The sequence below is a fragment of the Rana temporaria genome, chromosome 7, assembly GCF_905171775.1.
Source record: "Rana temporaria chromosome 7, aRanTem1.1, whole genome shotgun sequence".
Lineage (NCBI taxonomy): Eukaryota > Metazoa > Chordata > Amphibia > Anura > Ranidae > Rana > Rana temporaria.
The window spans coordinates 113,201,851-113,226,076 of NC_053495.1; the positions used below are offsets into that span (position 1 = coordinate 113,201,851).

Sequence of the window (24,226 nt, forward strand, 5' to 3'; positions counted from 1 at the left end):
ACAGGACGGTCAGCGATAAGGTGCATATTACCGCTGACTCATGGTCCAGCAGGCATGGACAGGGACGTTACCTATCTTTCACAGCGCACTGGGTGACTCTGCTGGCAGCTGGGAAGGATGCAGGACAGGGTGCAGTAGTGTTGGAGGTTGTTCCAACACCACGCCTCAAAAATGCTACTAGTGGTGATTCTACCACAGATCTCTTATCCACCCCCTCCTCTTCTTCCTCCATACCCTCTTACCCTGCTGCTTTCTCCTCGGAACAGCTGTGCTCCGTAGGCGTTCAAAGTGTTCAAGCACGCAGGAAAAGAGATGCTATTCGGTGCTTGAGCTGGTGTGCTTGGGAGACAGGAGCCACACTGGGGCAGAGGTCCTGTCAGCTTTGCAGGGGCAGGCTCAGAGGTGGTTGACGCCATGCCAGCTTCAGCCAGGAATGGTGGTTTGTGACAATGGCACCAACCTCCTCTCTGCCCTCCAACAGGGACACCTGACCCATGTGCCCTGTTTCGCTCATGTCCTTAACTTGGTGGTGCAGCGGTACCCTGGCTTACAGGATCTGCTGAGGCAGGCCAGGAAAGTCTTTAACCACTTGCCCACCGCCCATAGTCAAAATACGTCACGTTTTTAAAGATGGATATCTCGGTAACGGCAGCAGCTGCTGCCACAACCGAGATATCCATCTCTTCAGTGGGCGGTTCTGTTAATGATAACGGCGGTCTCCGCGGCGAGATCGCCGTTATCGGTGGCGGGAGAGGGCCCCTCCCGCCGCTCTCCCACGCCCTCTGCCGCTTACCGGAGCCGTCGGTAGCGGCGGAGGCGATCGGGTCTGTTCGGCAGCTGTGTGGGGGTGCGAGTGAGGGAAAAATCGCCCCCACCCGTCCCCATAGCTCTGCTGGGCGGAAGTGACGTCAAAACGTCAGTCCCGCCCAGCGTCTTAAAGAAACATTATTTTTTTGTCATTTGAAAAAATTACAGTTTCAATTTTTTTTTTCTTTTTTTGCATTTAAGTCTAAATATGAGATCTGAGGTCTTTTTGACCCCAGATCTCATATTTAAGAGGACCCGTCATGCTTTTTCTATTACAAGGGATGTTTACATTCCTTGTAATAGGAATAAAAGTGATCAATTTTTTTTTTATTATTTCAGTGTAAAAAATTATAAACTAAATAAAAAGAAATAAGAAAACCAATTTTTTTTTCCCGACGAGCTTGCGCACAGAAGCGAACGCATACGCGAGTAGCGCCCGCATATGAAAACTGTGTTCAAACCACACAAGTGAGGTATCGCCGCGATCGTTAGAGCGAGAGCAATAATTCTAGCCCTAGACCTCCTCTGTAACAAAAAAAATGCAAAAAATGCAACCTGTAGAATTTTTTATAGCGTCGCCTATCGAGATTTTTAAGGGTAAAAGTTTGACGCCATGCCACGAGCGGGCGCAATTTTTAAGCGTGACATGTTGGGTATCATGTTACTCGGCGTAACATTATCTTTCACAATATATAAAAAAAAATGGTAAAATTTACTGTTGTCTTATTTTTTTATTCAAGAAAGTGATTTTTTCCCCAAAAAAGTGCGCTTGTAAGACCGCTGCGCAAATACCGTGTGACAAAAAGTATTGCAATGACTGCCATTTTATTCCCTAGGATGTCTGCTAAAAAAATATATATAATGTTTGGGGGTTCTGATTAATTTTCTAGCAAAAAAATTGTGATTTTTACATGAAGGAGAGAAGTGCCAGAATAGGCCCGGTGGGCAAGTGGTTAACAAAGAAAAAATCACTAATGATGACACACTGGCACACATTGCCATGCATAGAGAGACTGCTCCACATTGCTCTGCACAGCCACAGAGAGAGACAGACTGCTCCACATTGCTCTGCACAACCACAGAGAGACAGACTGCTCCGCATTGCTCTGCACAACCACAGAGAGACAGACTGCTCCGCATTGCTCTGCACAACCACAGAGAGACAGACTGCTCCACATTGCTCTGCACACAGACTGCTCCGCATTGCTCTGCACAACCACAGAGAGACAGACTGCTCTACATTGCTCTGCACAACCACAGAGAGACAGACTGCTCCGCATTGCTCTGCACACAGACTGCTCCCCATTGCTCTGCACAACCACAGAGAGACAGATTGCTCTGCATTGCTCTGCACACAGACTGCTCCGCATTGCTCTGCACAACCACAGAGAGACAGACTGCTCCACATTGCTCTGCACAACCACAGAGACAGACTGCTGCACATTGCTCTGCACACAGACTGCTCCGCATTGCCCTGCACAACCACAGATAGACAGACTGCTCCACATTGCTCTGCACAACCACAGAGAGACAGACTGCTCCACATTGCTCTGCACAACCACATAGAGACAGACTGCTCAGCATTGTTCTGCACACAGACTGCTCCGCATTGCTCTGTACAAACACAGAGAGAGACTGCTGCGCATTGCTCTGCAAACAGACTGCTCCCCATTGCTCTGCACAACCACAGAGAGACAGACTGCTCCGCATTGCTCTGCACAACCACATAGAGACAGAGTGCTACGCATTGCTCTGCACAATCACAGAGAGACAGACTTCTCTGCATTGCTCTGCACAACCACAGAGAGACAGACTGCTCCGCATTGCCCTGCACAACCACAGAGAGACAGACTGCTCCACATTGCTCTGCACAACCACAGAGACAGACTGCTCCTCATTGCTCTGCACACAGACTGTTCCGCATTGCTTTGCACAACCACAGAGAGACAGACTGCTCCGCATTGCTCTGCACACAGACTGCTCCGCATTGCTCTGCACAACCACATAGAGACAGACTGCTCCGCATTGCTCTGCACAATCACAGAGAGACAGACTTCTCTGCATTGCTCTGCACAACCACAGAGAGACAGACTGCTCCGCATTGCCCTGCACAACCACAGAGAGACAGACTGCTCCACATTGCTCTGCACAACCACAGAGAGAGACTTCTCCACATTGCCCTGCACAACCACATAGAGACAGACTGCTCCGCTTTGCCTTGCACAACCACAGAGAGACAGACTGCTCCACATTGCTCTGCACAACCACAGAGAGACAGACTGCTCTGCATTGCTCTGCACACAGACTGCTCCACACAACCACAGAGAGACAGACTGCTCCACATTGCTCCGCACAACCACAGAGAGACAGACTGCTGTGCCCCCCACAGACCACCCCCTCCTCCTCCAATAGTACAGACCTCTCTGAACAAAACACCCCCTACATAGAATATAGCTCTGTCCAGCAGCAAAAAAACTTCAGCAAGCCCCACCCCCCCTCTCGGGCAGCAGAGGACATTGTTACTGCACCAGCGAGTGGCTCATATACACAGAACACCCAGGCAGCAGCTGGAAAGTAGAGGACAGTGTGCAGTTGTGCTGCCTGGGTGTAGAGCAGATCGTGACAGGCTTGGGAGTGAGAGACAGAAAGGAGAAAGACACATGCAGGCACAACCCGGAGGTGTGTTGCCAGCTGTAGAAAAAGAAAACTGCCAAAGGTAACAATGCCACTGCTTACTTACTGGTGGTAAAGCACAGAAAACGGTTCAGACGTCAGCCCAGCGCTCCCCCCATACAGTACAGTCCCACTTCCGGCTATCCATATCTTCTTTATCAAATCTGGCGGGCTGTGAAAGGAGGTGGGCAGGTTATAGCAGGCATCTCTGAATTCTGATTGGCCGATAGTCGGCTGGGGGGGGGGCAGAGGCACAGATAGGATCATGTTGGATCGGCTAACTGTCAGGCATCGTTAGCCACTCACGAGCGCCCCCTTCATGTTGTGCCTATGGCACTAGCCATATGTGCCATACCCTAGATACGCCACTGCGGATGTGTTCAGACAATTTTTTAGTCCGCAGCCCCAAGATATGAGCAGTTCCAGCAACCATCGCCAGCGTCTGATTTACATGTTGAAGGAATACCTAGGGGCAAGATCAGACTTGGACACCTTTCCCACCGAAAATCCTCTGGGTTACTGGGTCTTGAGGATGGATCACTGGCCAGAGTTTGCACAGTATGCAATTGAGCTACTGGCCTGTCCTGCATCCAGCATTCTTTCAGAACGCACATTCAGTGCTGTTGGAAGCTTTATAACCGATCACAGGGTGCGCCTGTCCACCGACTCGGTCAATCGGCTGACCTTCGTATAAATGAATCGGTCTTGGATCACCTGCTACCAAGCACCTGATTCTGATGTAACTGAATAATTTTTTTATGAATCTGAGATCCCTTCAAGACTGCCTATGCTGATGCTGATTGACTATCCTGTTATGCTGAGTGACTATCGTCTTCCTCCTCAATGTTTATGTTGATAGCTTGTAAGAACATTTTTTGGTTCTGGGCACCGCCACCAGTGGCCAAGGCCCAATTTTTCTGCCCCTGGGGCATGTAATTACAATTCTTGATCTAATATTTCACAGCAGGGCCTGTTCCTGCGCCCACCAAGAGTAAAGTGAGGGCTTACAGTGTTATGGCAACACCAACACCTAAAGCCGCGTACACACGACCATTTTTCATGTCATGGAAAAAAACTGTTTTTCTCGACGTGAATCTTGTCAAGCCTGCCTTGCATACACACGATTGTGAAAAAAAAAATGCTCGAGAAAAGTGCGGTGACGTACAACACGTACGACGGCACTATAAAGGGGAAGTTCCATTCGCTTGGCGCCACCCTTTGGACTGATTATGCAAATTTCTCTTCTCATATCTTGCTTCTGAGCATGCGCGTTTTTTCCCCGTCGTTAAAGCCTACACACAACCGTTTTTCAGGATGTTAAAAAAAGACGAGAAAAAATAGAGCATGTTTTAAATTTTTCATGCCCATTTTTCACGTCGAGAAAAATGCTCTGGAGCCTACACACGATCGTTTTTAATGACCAATTTAAAAAATTGCATTTTTTGCGGCATTTGGCCCAAATTTATGCAGAGTATATAGTTCAGGCCCCTACTTTCAAATATCCGACTTACAAACGACTCCTACTTACAAACGGAGGGAGACAACAGGAAGTTAGAGGAAATCTACCCCTAGGAAGGGAAATTGTCTCCTGAGTTAATATGGGAAAAACGTGTCTCCTGTCCACTGATGCTTTATCACCAATCCTTGTTTCCCTAAAAAACCCACATTTTGAAAAATACAATTTTCATTGGGACAGAAAGTGAGATGATATCTTCTGCACAGGGGCACAGACAGCAAAACAAATGTTACAGGGGTGATAACTCTTCCCCATGTTTTCCAAAAAGCTTAAAAATAGATTTTTTTGGCTGGAGCTACACTTAAAAAAAAGTACCTGTTCCAAATTACAAACAGAGTTTACTTAAGAACAAACCTACAGTCCCTGTATTGTTTGCACCGCCTGTATACTGCTGTTCAGAGTATATAGGGCCTGGGGGCACCACGCCTTTCCTTTTTTAAATTTGGGTGCAGGGTTCCCCTTAATACCCATACAAGACCCAAAGGGACTGGGGGGTACCCCTGCTGTTTTTCTCAATGATTTTCATCCATATGCAAGGGACTCGACATTACATTAAAGCCACAAGCAGTTTTAAATGACTTTTATTCCTTTAGAAATGTCATTTTGTGTAGGGACAGTTCTAAACATGGGAAACACGCGACACGTTACAGGCATACTATAGACACCCCCCAGGCACGATATTTAAAGGAATATTTCACTTTTATTTTTTCACTTTAAGCATCATTAAAATCACTGCTCCCGAAAAAACTGCATTTTTTAAAACTTTTTTTTGCATTGATACATGTCCCCTGGGGTAGGACCCGGTCCCTAAGCCCTTTTCAGGACAATAACTTGCATATTAGGCTTTACAATTCGCACTTTTGATTTCTCACGTTCGGGTCCCATAGACTTTAACGGTGTTTGAAAGTTTGCATGTTCTGGATGCGAACCGAAACGGGGGGTGTTCGGCTAATCCCTACACCAGACCCTTAGCTTCTTTAGACAGACCAAACTGGGACAAAGGCTTACGGAGTGGACTAGGGGCTAGCCGCCTAACCACGGATTATGGCCTATGGAGGACACCGAGGATTTTGTCTGCTTCTTCCAGTCAGAGCATGGTAAAAAGCTAATTTTAGCCTCTGATCCCAACGAGAGAGCAGATCATTCTCTAATGATAGACAACAACATGATGAACGCCGAGAGCGAAGCTTGGATTAATTCTCTGAATAAGGGCAATAAAGCTTTGCTTCTGGAGTGGATGGGAAGGTGTAATTTTTATCTTGTAAAGGTTAATGGTCAGAGGAAATATGGTGGCCCTCCTGCAAACTGAGTTGGAGAAGCCCCTCCATTTGGGACATAATTTTTTATCAACAATCTCCCTCAAGAAATCTATGAAGATAAATTCCACTTTTTTAGACTGCTGTAACATTGTATGAGCTTTGTCTCATAGACTGGTGCTGGGCAGGGGTGGGGTGTGATCCCTGATTAATCAAAGCATTGTCTGGGTGGGCAGTGACTTAAATCACCTAGGCTTGCATTGATGACTAGTTGTCAATTAGATCACTGTTAGCTGTTCCTTAGATGTGCTAATGATACTACTGTTTACCATTTGCATTGTTAGGGCATTGTGATCAGGCTCTTACCAGATTTTGTGTGGTATAAATTCTGTGTAAATTTACAATAAAGTGAGTTCCAGTTTGCACCTAAGCTAGTGTCATCTGGTTCTTGGGTGCCATGCTCAGTTACAATACCTGGTTCCAGAGTGGAGGAAGCTGTATCTTGACAGAGGCACCCAAGCTGGGTGCTGGACAGTCCGGCGCACTCCCCTTCAAGGCAAAACCATTAGGCAATTTGTCATCTAGGATTTGATTGACATTTATGTGGCTTATCTTTGAAAAATCCCACACAGGTTGATGAGGTTTAAGATAGCAAATTGTACCTTTCTTCTATGACAGAGAATAGAACTAGAAATATAAAAATCACTGTCTCGTGCAAATCCGTAACATTTGTCTTATAGTTTTGTTGAAATAGTAACTGGAAAAGGATAACAAATGCCTGGAGCACTAAAAATATTTTATTAAATGATAGCATTTTTGAAGCATAATACAAAACATTTTGGGTAGCAATACTAAAATATATAGCAATATCTGCAAGGAGAAACAAGCGGGAAAGCATTTGTTTCAAAGAATCACTTTACTGTCTTCACAAAGCATGTGGATGCTGGGGTACCAGTTTATAAAAAAAGTGTACTAGCAGCTGGATATAAAAGAAGCTAGCAGAGATACAAAACATCTTCATTATGGATTATTTATGCTGTATATCCTGTACGGGGAGAAAAAAAAAGTTACAATTAAAATTGATAAAGTTAAACTATGTTTTACCCTAAGATATGTTTTCTGATGCAGTCGCCATTTCACTACTATGGCTGTAGGTTTCATTATATAAATCCTTTCATGCAGTTCAAAATAGTATCAGGAAAGCCATTAAAAAAAAAATATATATATATACATATATATATATATGTGTGTGTGTGTATGTATGTGTATATATATATATACCTACACACACATATACATACAGACCAGGGGTCTCCAAACTTTCTAAACAATTGACCATTTCCTGGCCTTTTAGCGGGGCTGGACTGTGACCAGTGCTAGTAATGGCCTAGCATCAGTGGTAGTAAACAATCCCCCCTGGCTAGATGGTCTATTGGAATAAAAAGAATGACCTGGTACCTGTGTTCAGTGGGTGAAGGACTACAACCCCAGTACTAAAAATGTTAGGACGTGTAATATTATTCGACAGGATTTATATAGTGCCAACAGTTTACACAGCACTTTAAAACATAAGCACAGACAGTACAATTGCAATACAATTTAATACAGTTGGAAACAGAGGGCCCTGCTTATTAGAGCTTTCAATCTAAAATATATATAAAACAGAATGCAATGATCTGCAAATCTCATAAACCCATATTTTCTTCAAAATAGAAAACAGCAACTGGTCTCCTAAGTTCCCAGAGTGTTGTTAAAAAGAAGAGGTGGGATGCTACAATGTAATATATTGTAGCTTGCGAGTCCATAAATAAGGTGGCTTCGAAAATAAAAAAAAATTCAGGCTACTCTTCCTTTATTTACTGTGAATGTGGTAATTCTTCAAGTAAAGAAAAACTCCTGTCCCAGGGTGACAGCTGCAGGCATCATCCCGGTACTGTTTTGTGTTTTTTGAGCAGACGGTCACCTTTCTTGTAAAAGCAATCCTCCTGCTGCCTTCTGTGACTACCCTGATCTCCTGTCTCATTAGGAGTCCCGATTGAGCAGCTGCCGGCTGATCACAGAGCCCAACAAAGACTGGATCGGCTTTGTTCGGATTTATGATATAGTAATATTTAGCGTTGACCTTACTTCACTTACAGTTTACACGGATGTAAACGGTGACATTTAAATAAAATTACTCCTATATCAGATTTATATAGCGTCAACAGTTTGCGTGGCGCTTTACATTAGGGCAGACAATCCATCTTTTAGATTTTATCAAAGCATTGGGGTAGATTCAGAAAGAAATTACGCCTGCGTATCCATAGATACGCAGCGTAATTGCTAAGTAGAGCCGGCGTATCTACTTTCTGTATTCAGAAAGCTCGATACGCCAACTGTAGCCTAAGATACGACTGGCATAAGGCTCTTATGCCGTCGTATCTTAGGGTGCAATCTGACGCTGGCCGCTAGGTGGCGCACCTGTAGTTGTCAGCGTAAAGTATGCAAATTGCATACTAATGCCGATTCACAAACGTACGCGTGGCCGGCGCTCGTTTTTTACGTCGTTTGCGTACGTCGTTTTCGCCGTAAGGCTGCTCCTGCTATTAGGAGGCGCAGCCAATGGTAAGTATGGACGTCGTTCCCGCGTCGCGATTTTCAAATTTTGCGTCGTTTGCATAACTCGTTCGTGAATGGCGCTGAACGCCATTTACGTTCACGTCGAAGCCAATGACGTCCTTGCGATGTCATTTACCGCAATGCACGTCGGGAAATTTTCCAGACGGAGCATGCGCAGTACTTTATGCGCGCTTACGCCGGCCCCTTTTACAATACGCCGCCGCAAATTACGGAGCAAATGCTTTGTGAATGCAGCGTAGCTCCAGTAATTTACAGAGGCGTAGCGTAAAAACGATACGCTGCGCCGCCGTATCAGTGCGCGCCCCTACCTGAATCTGGGCCATTGTGTTTTGTATTGTGTTTTATTTTTTTAATTAAAATTCAAAAAAGTGTATCTTATTCAAAAAATTCTTACTTGGAACAGAATGGGTACAGATGATTATTCACTCATTTATATGGGCCGTACACACGACCGAACATGTCTGCTGAAACTGGTCCGCGGACCATTTTCAGCAGACATGTTCGGTCGTGTGTAGGCCCGAGCGGGCAGGATTCCAGCAAACATTTGCCCGCCGGGCCTTTTTCCAGCGGGCAAATATTTCTGGACTTGTTTTAAAACAGCCCGCTGAAATCCTGCCCGCTCGGACATGTTCGGTCGTCTGTACAGACCTACCGTACATGTCCGAGCGCCCGCCATCCCTCGCATGCGTCGAATGACTTCGACGCATGCGTGGAAGCATTGAACTGGCAGGGCCGCCCACATCGCCGCGGCGACGGCGCGGACACGCTCCGCGTATTGTTTACGCACGGATTTCTGTATGATGGTGAGTACAGCCACCATACAGAAATCCCCGGGCAGACATGTACGGTGAAAACGGTCCGACGGACCGGTTTCATCATACATGTTTGCTCGTCTGTACCCGGCCATAGAGTGTTGCTCTACTTGTCTTTTTTTTTTTATCAAATTCTTGTAAGAAAAACTTTCTAATACTGATCACAGTACTATCTTCTGCAACAAAATTAAAGAGTGATCCTGTTGCTAGGAGATTTTCTCTCCAGTGTAGCCTAAATGAAATATGTTGTCATTGTTCATAGCAACGGTTTATTATCAATTTAACGCACATATAAAACCGATACTTTGTACATCTCAGAACATTGATGGAGGATGTATACCCTCTATAGAAAGTACTGGGGACCTAGAACTCCTAGCAGTAGTATATTGTGGATGTAAATCACCTGGAACAAAGGCTGGGTTACTTTCTCCTGATGGATTTACAGCGATAACTTGGAAGTTGCTGGATGTGAATGATGTTTGACAGGCCAGACCTGGTGTTGTACATATTGTATTAAAATGATCCATCTCCACAACTCGGTACTCATCAGCATACGGTGACTCCTCCCATGATATAGATATGGTTCCTGCATTTTCTACCAGTGGATTCACTTGTGGAGGACATGGAGCTGCAAAACAAAAAGGAAGATAATGCTAAGCACTAAATTGCTGGAAACGATAGAGACAAGGATGTTTTGTGAAATCAGTATGTGTGCATATACAATATAGACATAATTAAAAGGCTAGATTATGGTACAAGCATTTCAAATAATAGTGCACCTAAAACTATTTGCTTTGTTCCAAGTAGAGGTGTCTTCCAGCTCAGTCTTAATATGGGTAGTTTTGTCCTTTTAAAACACACAGGCTGTGCTGCCTCCAGCAGTTACTTTTCTGGGGACAACACAAAATGTGAGATTTCTTTTACCTTCACTTTCAATAATGGAACTGGATAAATTGAGAGGGTGAAGCTCTCCAATGGTGACACAGACCGCAATAAAAACCTAATAGGTGTCCTAATCCATAAAAAAAAGTAAAACATTGGATTGTGAGCCTAATGCCGCGCACACACGATCATTTTTCAGCATGAAAAAAAAACCTAAGGCCGGGTACTAACGAGCAAACATGTACGATGAAACCGGTCCGTCGGACCGTTTTCACCGTACATGTCTGCCAGAGGGCTTCTGTACGATGGCTGTACTAACCATCGTACAGAAGTCCGCGCGTAAACAATACGCGGGGCGTGTCCACGTCGTCGCGCGACGACGTGGGCGTGCCTGCCATTTAAAGGCTTCCACGCATGCGTCGAAGTCATTCGACGCATGCGAGGGACGGCGGGCGCTCGGACATGTATGGTAGGTCTGTACTGACGACCGTACATGTCAGAGCGGGCAGGATTCCAGCGGACGGTTTTAAAACACGTCCAGGAATATTTGTCTGCTGGGAAAAGGCCCGGCGGGCAAATGTTTGCTGGAATTCGGCCCGCTCGCGCCTACACACGACCGAACATGTATGCTGAAATGTTTCAGCATACATGTTTGGTCGTGTGTACGGGGCCTACGTTTTTCAGCATGTAGAAAAAACATTGTTTTTCTAACTTCATCATTAAAACGACGTTGCCCACACACCATCGTTTTAAAAAATGCTCTAGCAAAGCACGGTGACGTACAACATGTTCGACGGCACTATAAAGGGGAATTTCCATTCACCTTTGGGCTGCTTAAGCTCATTCCGTGTTAGTAAAAGACGATTTGCGCTTTTCTGTCTGTTACAGCGTGATGAATGTGCTTACTCCATTATGAATGGTAGTTTTACCAAAACGAGCGCTCCCGTTTCATAACTTGCTTCTGAGCATGCGCGGGTTTTTAACGTCGTTTTAGCCCACACACGATAATTTTTTACAACCTGAAAAACGACATTGTTTAAAACGATGTTAAAAAATGCAGCATGTTCGAATTTTTTTTTTGTCGTTTTTCAGAACCTGAAAAATGATGTGAAGCCCACACACGATCATTTTAAATGACATTTTTTAAAAACAACGTTTTTTTCATGCTGAAAAATGATCGTGTGTACGTCTCGGAAACATAACTGTAATCTAAAGCACTTGTATATAAAATCAAATTTCCCCATAAGAAATAAAGGAAATGCTCCAAAACCGTTTATTCATAAATCCTTCAGTTTATAGTCCATATAAAAAGATTATAGCAATGTGATTGGTTGTGTAACCTTAACCACTTAAGACCCGGACCAAAATGCAGGTAAAGGACCTGGCCAGTTTTTGCGATTCGGCACTGCGTCGATTTTACTGACAATTGCGCGGATGTGCGACGTGGCTCCCAAACAAAATTAGCGTCCTTTTTTCCCACAAATAGAGCTTTCTTTTGGTGGTATTTGATCACCTCTGCTGTTTTTATTTTTTGCGCTATAAACAAAAATTGAGCGACAATTTTGAAAAAATTGCAATATTTTTCCTTTTTGCTATAATAAATATCCCCCAAAAATAAATAAAAACAGATTTTTTTTCCTCAGTTTAGGTCGATACGTATTTTTCTACATATTTTTGGTAAAAAAAAATCGCAATAAGCGTTTATCGATTGGTTTGCGCAAAATTTATAGTGTTTACAAAATAGGGGATAGTTTTATTGCATTTTTATTAATATTTTTTTTTTACTACTAATGGCGGCGATCAGTGATTCTTTTCGTGACCGACATTATGGCGGTCACATGGGACAATTTAGACACATTTTTGGAACAATTGTCATTTTCACAGCAAAAAATGCTATACAAATGCATGGTTTACTGTGAAAATGACAATTGCCGTTTGGGAGCTAACCACTAGGGGGCGCTGAAGGGGTTAAGTGTGACCTCATATGTGTTTCTAACTGTAGGGGGGCGAGGCTGGATGTGTGACGTCATTGATCGTGCTTCCCTATATCAGGGAACACACGATCGATGACAGCGCCACAGTGAAGAACGGGGAAGCTGTGTTTACACACAGCTCTCCTCGTTCTTCAGCTCCGGGGACCGATCGCGGGACTCCAGCGGCGATCGGGTCCGCAGGTCCCACGGTCAGGGAGCTTCAGACTGGGTCGCGGGCGAGCGCCCACGACCCATGGCTGGGCACTTAAAGAGGACGTACATGTACGTGCTTGTACCCAGCCGTGCCATTCTGCTGACGTATATGTGCAGGAGGTGGTCCTTAAGTGGTTAAAATGTACATACACAAATAGAAGCCTCCACAGGGGGATAAGAAGCAAAATCCAGCATGAGCTACAGAGTATAAAAGAGAAGAGAGGAGCCTCAAAGTGTAGCAATATGGTTACATTTAATGACGTTACAACATTTAGCAACTCACATGGTTGATAAGTAAAAAAAAAAGACCGAAAATTTGGAAAATGTTTTAATTTTCTTTGTTTCTGTAAGCAAATTTTAAAATAAGCAATTTTTCTCCTACACTGATGTGTGATGAGGAGACACTGATGGGCAATGATAGGTGGCACAAATGGGCACTGAAAGGTAGCCCTGATTGGCATAACTGATGGGCACTGATTGGCTTCACTGATGGGCACAGCGTGGCATCACTGATGGGCAAAGAGTGACATCACTGATGGGCACAGTTGGCTGCATTGTAATCTATTACCTTTACACATTTTTCCTGTGAGATTTTTTGCGCAAAAAATAAAAACCGCAGAGGTGATCAAATACCAAAAAAAGAAAGCTCTATTTGTGGGAACAAAATGCTAAATAATTTGTTTGGGTACAGTATAGCATGACTGCGCAATTGTCATTCAAGTTCCGACCCTGCTGAAAGCTGAAAATTGGCTTGGGCAGGAAGGTGTATAAGTGCCTTGTATTGAAGTGGTTAAACATTCTAGCTACAAAAATTATCCTCTCTGTGGCATTCGGCGGGCTGTACTATGTGCCAAACATGACCCATTCAACTAAATGGTGATGCTCATTTTTAGACGTTAAAAACATGCAGTGAGGAGGCAATAACTCCTCCTTACCACTTGACAAAATGCCCTCAAAATAGTGATTCACTGCAGATCACTCTTCAGAGGGCTAAGGCTAATTTAACTGCTTCCTGACCGCCGCACACTGATAGAATGGCACAGGTGCGCAAAAGGGTGTACCCGTACGTCACTTCGTAATCCCGCACCCGCTGCAGGAGCGGGAGCGCGTGCCCTGCATACTCAATGTCCGCCGGTGGCCCGCGATCATGACGAGGAGAGGCAGAAACAATGCATTTCCCTGTTCTGCCTAGTGACATGACATCGGGAGCAGTGATGTCTGTCGTGTCATAGGTAGCCCATCCCCCCTACAATTGGAACACGCTGAGGGAACATAGTTAACCCCTTAATCGCCCCCAGAGTTTAACCCCTTCCCTACCAGTGACATTTACACAGTAATCAGTGGCTATTTTTGCCTCTGTTTGCTGTATAAATGTCAATGGTCCCAAAATAATGTCAAAAGTGTCCGATCTTTCCGCCGCAATGTGGCAGTCCCGATAAATATTTTTTACAAATTTTGCAGATCACCGCCATTACTAGAAAAAAATTCTATAATTAAAAAGGCCGTAAATCTATCCCCTATTTTGTAGACGCTATAAAATTTGCGCAAGCCAATATACAGTTATTGTGATTTTCTTCAACCAAAAATATGTAGAAGAATATATATTGGCCTAAACTGAGAAATATTTTTTTTTTTAAATTGTCAGTATTTTTTTTGTTTATAACGCAAAAAAAAAACCGCAGAGGTGATCAAATACCACCAGGGGCGGACTGACAACTCATGGGGCCCCCCGGGCAATAGAAGATTATGGGGCCCCTGGGCTTACAGATGGCCACCACGCCAGGAGGCAGTGCAGAGACGGGCCAGCTAAAATCTCGGGATTTTCACATCAAAAGCAGTAGATTTTTACATACTGTCCCAGGTTTTACTGAGCCTGGCAACTCTGATGGGGCCCCCTAGTGGCATGGGGCCCTTGGGCAGTCCCCGAGTGACTCAATGGTCAATCCGCCCCTGAATATCACCAAAAGAAAGCTCTATTTGTGGGGGGAAAAAAGACATACATTTTGTTTGGGTACAGTGTCGCACGACCACAAAATTGTCAGTTAAAGCATTGCAGTGCCAAATACTCCGCTGGCTTGCATCTCTCACTCCCTCGCCTGTTCCAGCTGCAAGTCATCACTCCCTCACTGCCAAAAACGCTTCCAAACATAAGTCACCAATGAGGGAAGCATAAGTGACGTTAGCACAAAGGTACATATCCACATAATCATTCTGGTTCAGTGTCTCAGACTTTTAAAGAAAGAGAAGGACAGCCAAATACAGAATGCAAAACTCAACAATGGCAGCCTCTATGCTCTCCTTAGGGCTGGTTCACAGCAGCCACCCCATTGCAGGCGCAGCGGCTGGTGTACAGTGTAATACGACTGAGATCAGCACAGTGATGATGAGCTCAGCAGATCACGATGTTTCATTTTTTTTTTATATGAAATCTTTTCAGAGTGGCGGAAATCCCTGGTTACCACCAGGGTCACCAGAACAAGTGTCGTCACCCCCCCCCCCCTCATTTCCTGTTCTGGTGACAACCAAATTTAGGATTTTCTTTCACATTCACTCTTGGTGATAACAGTCACCAGCATAAATAGGGAGGGTGAATTTCCCTAACGAGGACACAGACAGCAATAAAAACCTGGCAGGGGTTCTATTCCCTCTCCACTCTATACAAAACAAAAACAAGGCTTTGGGCCAGATTCTCCTACATCCTGCGGCGGCGTCGCGTAAGCTATTTACACTACGCCGCCACAACTTACAGGAGCAAGTGCCGTATTCCCCAAACACTTGCTCCTTAATTTGCGGTGGCGTAGTGTAAATGGCGCGGCGTATGGCCGCGTAATTCAAAGGGGGCGGCTAGTATTCAAATTAAGCGCGCCCCCGCGCCGATTGAACTGCGCATGCGCCGGGCTGAAAAATTGCCCAGTGCGCATGCTCCAGCTCACGACGGAAAACGTCAATGACGCCGACGTGAGCGTCATTGACGTAAAGTCGTATTCAAGAATGACTTAGGAAAACGACGTAACCGATGAAAAAAGCCGACGCGGACCCGACGCCATACTTAACATGGCATACGGCGGACTGGCGTAAGGTTACCCCTCATATAGCAGGGGTAACCTTACTCTTATGGAAACGACGTAAGCGATGACTACGCGACGCAAATTCGTTCGGGAATCGGCGTATCAGGCTCATTTGCATAGTCAAATGAGACCTGAACGTAAACGCCACCTAGCGGCCGGCGTCGCATTACATCTAAGATCCGACGGTGTAAGTGACTTACACCTGTCGGATCTTGGCCGTATCTATGCGAAAATTATTCTAGGAATCACTCGCATAGATACCCGGGCTCAGAAACAGAGATACGACGGTGTTTCCTGAGATACACCGTCGTAACTCTTCTGAGAATCTGGCCCTTTGTCTTTAGTCATACTTTACTGTAAATGTTGAAATAGGAATTTGTTGTGTAAACTCATGCACAGACCTGTGTAACCTATGATAGGTGTGCTAGGAGAGCTTGATCCTGCCGGGTTGCGAGCAGTTACTGTAACATTGTAAAATGAGCTGCAGGGTACTGGAATGTAGAAGTCCATGTATGATGTCCAGTATGAATTCAGAGTAAAGGAGGACTCTGGATCATATCCAATTTGTCCTTGGACCGTGGCCATGTAATCCGTACCACAATGACTTCCATTCCAGGATATTTCCACTTCCTGTGGCTTCACATCTCCATGATAAATTGAAGTTTCCACTTCATCAGGGGGGCAAGGGACTGTAATAAACACCAAAACACAACAATAGTTTGTACAAATGAAAGGTTGTCTGAGTGACAATTAAACTTTACGATCCCACTACTTTTGCCAGAATGTGATGATTACACAGATTTCCAACTCACGGAACAATTTAAAGATGATTTACAGATATGCATATTTTATAGATAATTACATTGGTCCATATCTGGCCGATGCCCCTGGAAGCTGAAAATCACTGTAGTGTAGACATCACTAATACAGTAATTTCAACTTGCTTCCGTGATTTCACTGTTCTCTCCACCTTGTCCAATCAGATAACACTTTGTATTCATTTACAATGGTTCTTGTGGTGGGGGATTAAACTCCTGTTTTCAGAATGAAGCAGGGCAGCCTCTCAGCATGGGACCCAGAAGCAAATGGAGATTACTGGAATAGTGGTGTCTACTTCAGTGGTTTCTAGCTTCCATTGGCATTGCCCATGTATGATATATACATAGTAACATTGGTCCAAGCTCTTTTTGAGCCATTCCTTGGTGGATTTGCTAGTGTGCTTCTGCTCATTATCATATTGAAAGACTAATTTTCTGTTCGCTTTTGGACAGATGGCCTCACATTCTCATCATGCCCACTTTTGTAGAATGTAGAATGTATAGTTAAATTGATGACTGTGAACTGCCAAGGTACTGAAGCAGCAAAGCAATCCCAAACCTTAATATTTCCACCACCATGCTTTTACAGTTGGTATGTGACTCTTCTGAAATACCTCTTTTGGTTTGCAGCCAACGGGGCAGATCCACAAAGAGAGTACGCTGGCGTATCTACTGATACGCCGGCATACTTTCAAATTTCCCATGTTGTATCTTTGTTTTGAATCCTCAAAACAAGATATGACGGCATCTGGGTTAGATCCGACAGGCGTACGTCTTCGTACACCTTCGGATCTTAGATGCAATTCTTCGGTGTCCACTGGGTGGCGTTCCCGTTGTTTTCCGCGAGCGGCCTTCGCAATCTTTTACGTTGTCTCTAGTCGGCTTTTTTCGGCGTATAGTTAAAGCTGCTATTTGGTGGCGTATGCAATGTTAAGTATGGCCGTCGTTCCCGCGTATAATTTTAAAAATGTTATTTAGTTTGCGCAAGTCGTCCGTGAATCGGGCTGGACGTAATTTACGTCCATGTCAAAACAATGACGTCCTTGCGACGTCATTTTTGCGCAATGCACGGCGGGAAAGTTTAGGGACGGCGCATGCGGGGGACGCACTTCATTTAAATGAAACACGCCCCCTACTCGCCGATTTGAATTACGCGCCGTTACGCCGCGAGAGATAGACTACGCCGCCGTAACTTACGGCGCAAATTCTTTCTGGATTCGAACCTAACAAAAGTAAGTTACGGCGGCGTATCGTATCTCAGATAGGCTGCGCCGGGGCAGATCTTTGTGGATCTGCCCCCTTGTGTATAAATATATGTACAACTCCTGGGATGTATATATATCCTCTACACACTGTGGGCCAGATTCAGATAGGTTAGCGGATCTTTAGATCCGCGTAACCTATCTGATTTACGATCCGCCGCCGCAAGTTTTTGAAGCGAGTGCTTGATTCACAAAGCACTTACCTCAAAACTTGCGGCAGCGTATCGTAAATCCCCCGGCGGAATTCAAATTCCGCGGCTAGGGGGAGTGTACTATTCAAATCAGGCGCTTCTCCGAGCCGATCGTACAGCGCATGCGCCCCCTGGAAATTGTCCCAGCGTACATTGCTCCAAATGACGTCACAAGGACGTCATTGGTTTCGACGTTTACGTAAATTACGTCCATCCGTATTCGCGAACGACTTGCGCAAACAACGTAAAAAATTCAAATTTTGTCGCGGGAACAATGGCCATACTTAACATTGGCTGCGCCTCATAGACCCAGGGGTAACTATACGCCGGAAAAAGCCGAACGCAAACGACGTAAAAAAAAAAGCACCGGGCGGTCGCTCGTTTCAGAATCGGACTAAATGCTCATTGGCATATTCAACGCATAAAAGACACGGAAGCGCCACATAGCGGCCGGCCTGGAATTGCAGCCTAAGATCCGACGGTGTAAGTCACTTACACCTGTCGGATCTTAGGCATATCAATGCGTAACTGATTCTATGATTCAGTCGCATAGATACGACTGGCAGAACACAGAGATACGACGGTGTATCAGGAGATACACCGTCGTATCTCTTTGTGAATCTGGCCCAACATGTCTACCATTACTGTGACTAAACAACTTTATCTTTAATTGATCAATATTAAGCACATTGCTCCAGATTGCCTGGTCTTTGCCTATATGTTCATTTAAAAACTGTAATTTTGCTAAAATATTCTTTTTGGACAGCAAACACTCTTCTTAACATACCTCCCATGCAGCTTGAAATGGTTCAATTTCTTTCCGACTGTAGATGCATGTACTTTCACTCCAACTGTTGCAAGAGTTACTGGAACTTAACTCCCTTTAGCAACATTTTTCTTTTTGGTACTCCCCCTTCCCCATACAAAAATGTAAAAAGATTTTTTATGATTTGTACTTTTTGTACTGCTAGGCAGCACTTCCTGCTTTTTAGCCTTGGCTGGGCCCCACTTTGTCCTGGGATTACAGCTGTCTCAGGAGGCATTGTATACAAATGCTGTTGGCAGTTGGGGTGCCCATACATTAGAAATTGCATCTTTTGTGCTCATACATAAAAAAGCCACCAAATGTGTGCGAATGTGACTCTGTTCTTTCCCAGATCCCAAATATTTCGTAGAAATTGGCGTTGCATCTGCACACGGGCCAAACTTTGCAAGATGGTGACCCAGTAGAAGGGAATGAATACTGTTTTGAAGTTCCACTTTAAGCTGCTCTATGTTCCATCAAATCAGTTACCTTTCATAAATGCCTAGCACATGCTTTACAGAGAGACAGATTTAAAGCGGTTGTAAACCGCATAAACTTTTTTTTTTTTTTTTGAAACCTGCAAGGCAAAAGGCATAATCAGCCAGTATGCACCGCATACTGGCTGATTATGAAATACTTACCTCGGAACGAGGTGAGGAACACTTACCTGGTTCACGCCGAGTGAGATGTCATCTTGCTCCGGCGTGTCTTCCGGGTATCGCCGCTCCAGCGCTGTGATTGGCTGGAGCGGCGATGACGTCACTCCCGCGCGTGCGCGCGGGAGATTTAAATTCGGCAAGGTCCGGCGGCTGCCGGTCCTTTAGCCGAGGATCCCCCATGCACATGCGCTGCTGCAATCAGCGGTGCATTGCGGGGGGAATATCTCCTAAACCATACAGGTTTAGGAGATATTCTTGATACCTACAGGTGAGCCGTATTATAGGCTTACCTGTAGGTAAAAGTGACAAATAAGGGTTTACAACCACTTTAAACGCAGGTTCACACTGGCTGTGGGAATTAAATTGTATGAGTTCAGCTGAACTCACACGATTCATTCCTACATGTCAGTCCCAACTTCAGGGGTGATTTCAGAGACATTTCTGCAGGTTTCTGCACAGATGTCAATGGAAATCGCACCCGAAATCACCAAAAGTACTACAGGAACTACTTTTGGAAATCGGTTCGACTCCGCATGGATGCTGCCATTGCCTGCAATTGTCGTCGATTTGGCATGTGATTTGACATGTCAAAACGCATCAATGTGAACCAGGGCTGAATCAGTCAACTTTTGTTACCGACTACTGACAATCTAACCTATTAAACTTTTAAATTGTAAGTTCATAAAACCATCAAATCTCAGTAAATCATTTTTATTATACACCAATATACAAATATTTAGCAGACGTTTGTATCTATAAAACTTACCCATACCAGACAGTACAGGCTCAGTAAATGAACTGTTGCACTGCATGTCCATTGCCAGCACAGAGAAGGAGTAGGCGGTGCCACAGCTTAGGTCTGGTACGATGCAGGTTGTGCCTTCAGTTTTACATGAAAAAACAGAGTCTTGATCAGATACCACTTCGCCAACATAGTGCTGTGCCCCTCTGCTTTCCTCCCAAGACAAAATGGCTGAGTTATTTGTACAGTCCATGTGAACTTCCAAGTTTTTCGGCAGGCAGGGGGCTGTTAAACATAAACCAAATTGTTTGATCTTTACTGCTTAAAAAATACATACATGCTATAATTAGTGTCTAGATTAAAAATGTGGATGCATTTATAAATAAGCTTTATGTAATTTATCATAAACACTTAAAAGTTTGTGACAATTACCTGTGTCCAGAAGCACCAATGAGCTCCCATTGCTGCTACATTTCTGGCCTACGGCCACTACTTGGACTTTATAGGACAAGCCACAGTCTAGGCCTGATAATGAGCAGCTGGTACTGGAGCTATTGCAACTACTTTCTAGTCCTCCAGGTGCACTGGCTGATACATGATAATCAATAGCTCTTTCACTTGCAGACCATGTCATCAAGACCATTGTGGTAGGACAAGTGGTTGTGTATTGCACATCAACTGGTACACAGGGTGCTGAGAAAACAGGAAATATCAGAGATTATTTCATTTCTACAATAAGTATTATTGTTGCCACTTTTTAAAAACATTGTCTTGAAAATAGTGCAATGTAATTAATTGATTGAAAGCTTATAAAATGGTGAATTATTAAGATTATTAAAGAGAAATTGTCGCTACCTGAGTTTTCATAAAGCGTCACACTCTTGGAACTGTTACATGTTTCACCAATTGCCATAACAGTAAACCCATATGACTTGCTGCACGACAAAACCTCAGAGCTAAAGAAGAGACTGGTTGTAGTGTATGAGTTTAGTTCACCAATGCTGCTTTCAACATCCACATGGTATAGCTGGGCTCCATTACTCTCTTCCCACAGCATGGAAACAGTCTGGTTGCTGCAGTCAAGGTCAATGCTGAAACCTTGGGGTTGACAAGGAGCTGAGCAAAAAAAATATGGTTAACGATGTAGGATCTATCATTGAAAAGGAACTGTAGATAAAAAATACATTACCTAGATGTCATTGCCAAAAGAAATGACTACACAGTAATCATCCTATACACAATATTCATACTTACCTCATACCTTACCTCTTACTTACCTAGGTCTGATGCTGCATCTGTTCTTTGCCATCTCTAAGACTGAGAACCGAGCAATTAAACACAGCTGATCGCTCTGTTCTCAGAGCTCTGTGAGCAGAGAGCTGGTCACTGCCAGTCACCACTGTCTGTTCTGTCCCCTGCGCTCAATGGAGTGCTGGGCTGTGGAGGGGCAAGAGCGGCTGGCTCAGGCTCTCAGGGACTGAGAGGTTGAGCCAGGTGCCCGTCCAGGGTTGTGGGCGGATTCCAACCATATTGTTCCAATCTTGCCCCAGCTTGGGCCGTCTGATGTCAGCCAACAGCGGGCTTTGGCTTGCTGTCTGCTGAAAACGGGTCACGGGAGTGCAGAACAAACTGCACGCCTGTGATCCACAGGAGAAATACAGCTAAATGAGTTTTGGCTGTACATCTCCTTTAAAGTGTACATGAAGCCTCTTTCACAGTTTTCCTCTGTCAGGGCTGGACTTCTTTCTCAGAGCTCTGTGGTCAGCTGTCGGTTAATTGCCAAAGACTCTCCCTTCCACAGTGACTCTCCTGGTCTTCATTTCCTGCTTGTCAGCTAGAGCTGCTGGTTATTTAAACTCCTTGGATCAGATCTTTGGTGCCTTTGCCTTGGTCAACATATCTGGACTCTCTGTGCTGCATTTCCCTTCTGGTTCCTGACTGTTTGCTGCAGCCGAATTTGCTGATCTCTGGACTCCTGTTTCTCTGGCTTGTACTGACTACCCGTCCTGGTTACCGAACTCTGGCTATGTTTTGACTAGGTTTGCTCTGTTTATACCATTTTACCATTTTATTAAATAGTGTGATTTTTACTGCACGTCTGTCTCAGTCTGATTCATGGTTCCTGACATCCTCACTGATAGGTTTCCCCTTTACTTCTTTTTCTGTGACTTCTCAATGGTCACCCAGATCAATAATTAGTGGGGACACAGACAGCAATGAAACTTGAAAGAGGGTCTAACCCTTCTATATACTATCCAAAAACAATTTTTTTTTACTTTACATAGACCTTAAAGGACCAAAAGTAAACCAACTAGGATATTAAGCAGGTCAAATAAAATATGAATTTACTATTGTCAGCCGGGATTAGGTTTTGACTTGCTTCTACCATGACTTTACAGAGAATCCCTGGGATTCAAAAAGTTCGCAAATCACAAACATTTAGCCAAAAACCTTGCAGGTTCACCTCCAGAAATAAGGAACAACCTAAAATGCAATGTCTTTGCTCCTTGTCAGCTACAAATGGCAATAATTTTAAGGAATGGATAATCCAACCCATTTCTACAGAAGGATTGAATCAGTCATATTGTAAGTGTGTATATAGTATATATACTGTATATATTTTTATTTTATTGACACATTTCCTCTGTGGCAGTACCTGTTTTAACATGCCTTGTGTTTGACAATAGATTTCTTATTAACCTTACATATGCCCAAAATAGAATAACTAGATTTGCCCCAATAGACTTCAATGGGGTTTGCTCCAAAGATTTCAAGAAAGATTTGTGACACTAGTGTAAAGACTTAGGGCCAGATCCACGTAGCGCGGCACTTCTTTACGTTCGGTGTAGTGTATCTCAGATACTAAGACGTACGCCAGTCGGATCTAGCCCAGCTTCAGGCGTATCTTGTTTTGTGGATACAAAACAAAGATACGCCGGAGCAACCTAGCAGTTACGCGGCGTATCAATAGATATGCCAGCATAACTGCTTTGTGGATCTGGCCCTAAGGCTTCATGTACACTGCTGCTGGTAAACAGATGTTTAGGAGCAGTTGTTTGTTTTTTTCAGCTGCCCCTGAACTCTCCTCAATGTTATCTTATCAGTACATGTACACAGGGTCGTTTATAGTAGTTTCTAGGCAGTTGAGTTTAGAAGCATTTTTTTGGAAAGCAAAAAATGCGCTGAGGACGAATGTTCAGAGGCATTTGAAATACCAAGTGCCTGTAACAGCTTATAAACAAGTGTAAACTTGGTAACTCGCATTTGACCGTGTGTCGTTTACAGACGTTTTTAATGGAGATACATTTTTAACTATTTTAAAAAAACACTTCTAAACGCAAACGCGGCTTAACGTGGCATGTAAATGTGGCAAAAGGCGTTTTTAAACATCAGTTACTATGTATCAAGTTAAATCGTTCAGTTGTTTTACACTGTGTTTTTCGTGTTGTGCAAGCTGCTTTTTCTGGGTATATAACACCTTTCGCCCGCTTTCCTGAAGGATACTAAGCACATTATTCAGATTTTAGAGTCACTTGATTGCCTTTCCAATACTATATTAGTGACTGGAGATGTGAGCTCTCTCTACACCATTATTGGGCATAATGATGCTATGGTGTCTGTGGAATGGGCAATCTCGACATCCCAGTTGTCTGGTAGACATCAAGAATTTATCTTGAGTAGTTTAGATTTTTGTTTATCAAGAAATTATTTTTGGTATAATGGCGAGTTCTTTTTGCAAACCAGAGGAGTTGCTATGGGCGCGCGTTTCGCACCCAGTGTAGCCAATATTTTCATGGCTCATTGGGAAGAAGAAGCTATTTTCCGCGACCGCCCTCGGAAACTGGTTTGCTACCGCCGTTACATCGATGACGTGATAATCATCTGGAATGGTGAGAGGGCCGCATTAGACACATTTATTGACGGCCTCAA

The 24,226-nt window shown here is 44.2% G+C and overlaps 1 protein-coding gene across 3 annotated transcripts in view; it reads right to left on the reverse strand.

The window, feature by feature from the left end:
* Nucleotides 1-7,029: 7,029 nt before the first annotated feature.
* LOC120945574 overlaps nt 7,030-24,226 on the reverse strand; it is a 144,905-nt gene continuing 127,708 nt past the window's right edge. For 2 of the 3 annotated variants that reach the window (XM_040359843.1, XM_040359841.1), the window contains 6 exons: nt 21,152-21,412; nt 20,729-20,989; nt 20,321-20,617; nt 16,221-16,508; nt 10,087-10,311; nt 7,030-7,297 (listed from right to left, as the gene is read on the reverse strand). In XM_040359843.1, the coding sequence (XP_040215777.1) occupies nt 7,284-7,297; nt 10,087-10,311; nt 16,221-16,508; nt 20,321-20,617; nt 20,729-20,989; nt 21,152-21,412 (1,346 nt within the window). In that variant the 3' untranslated portion in view covers nt 7,030-7,283. The remainder of the gene's footprint in view (nt 7,298-10,086; nt 10,312-16,220; nt 16,509-20,320; nt 20,618-20,728; nt 20,990-21,151; nt 21,413-24,226) is intronic. The other variant, XM_040359842.1, reaches the window with a different exon arrangement.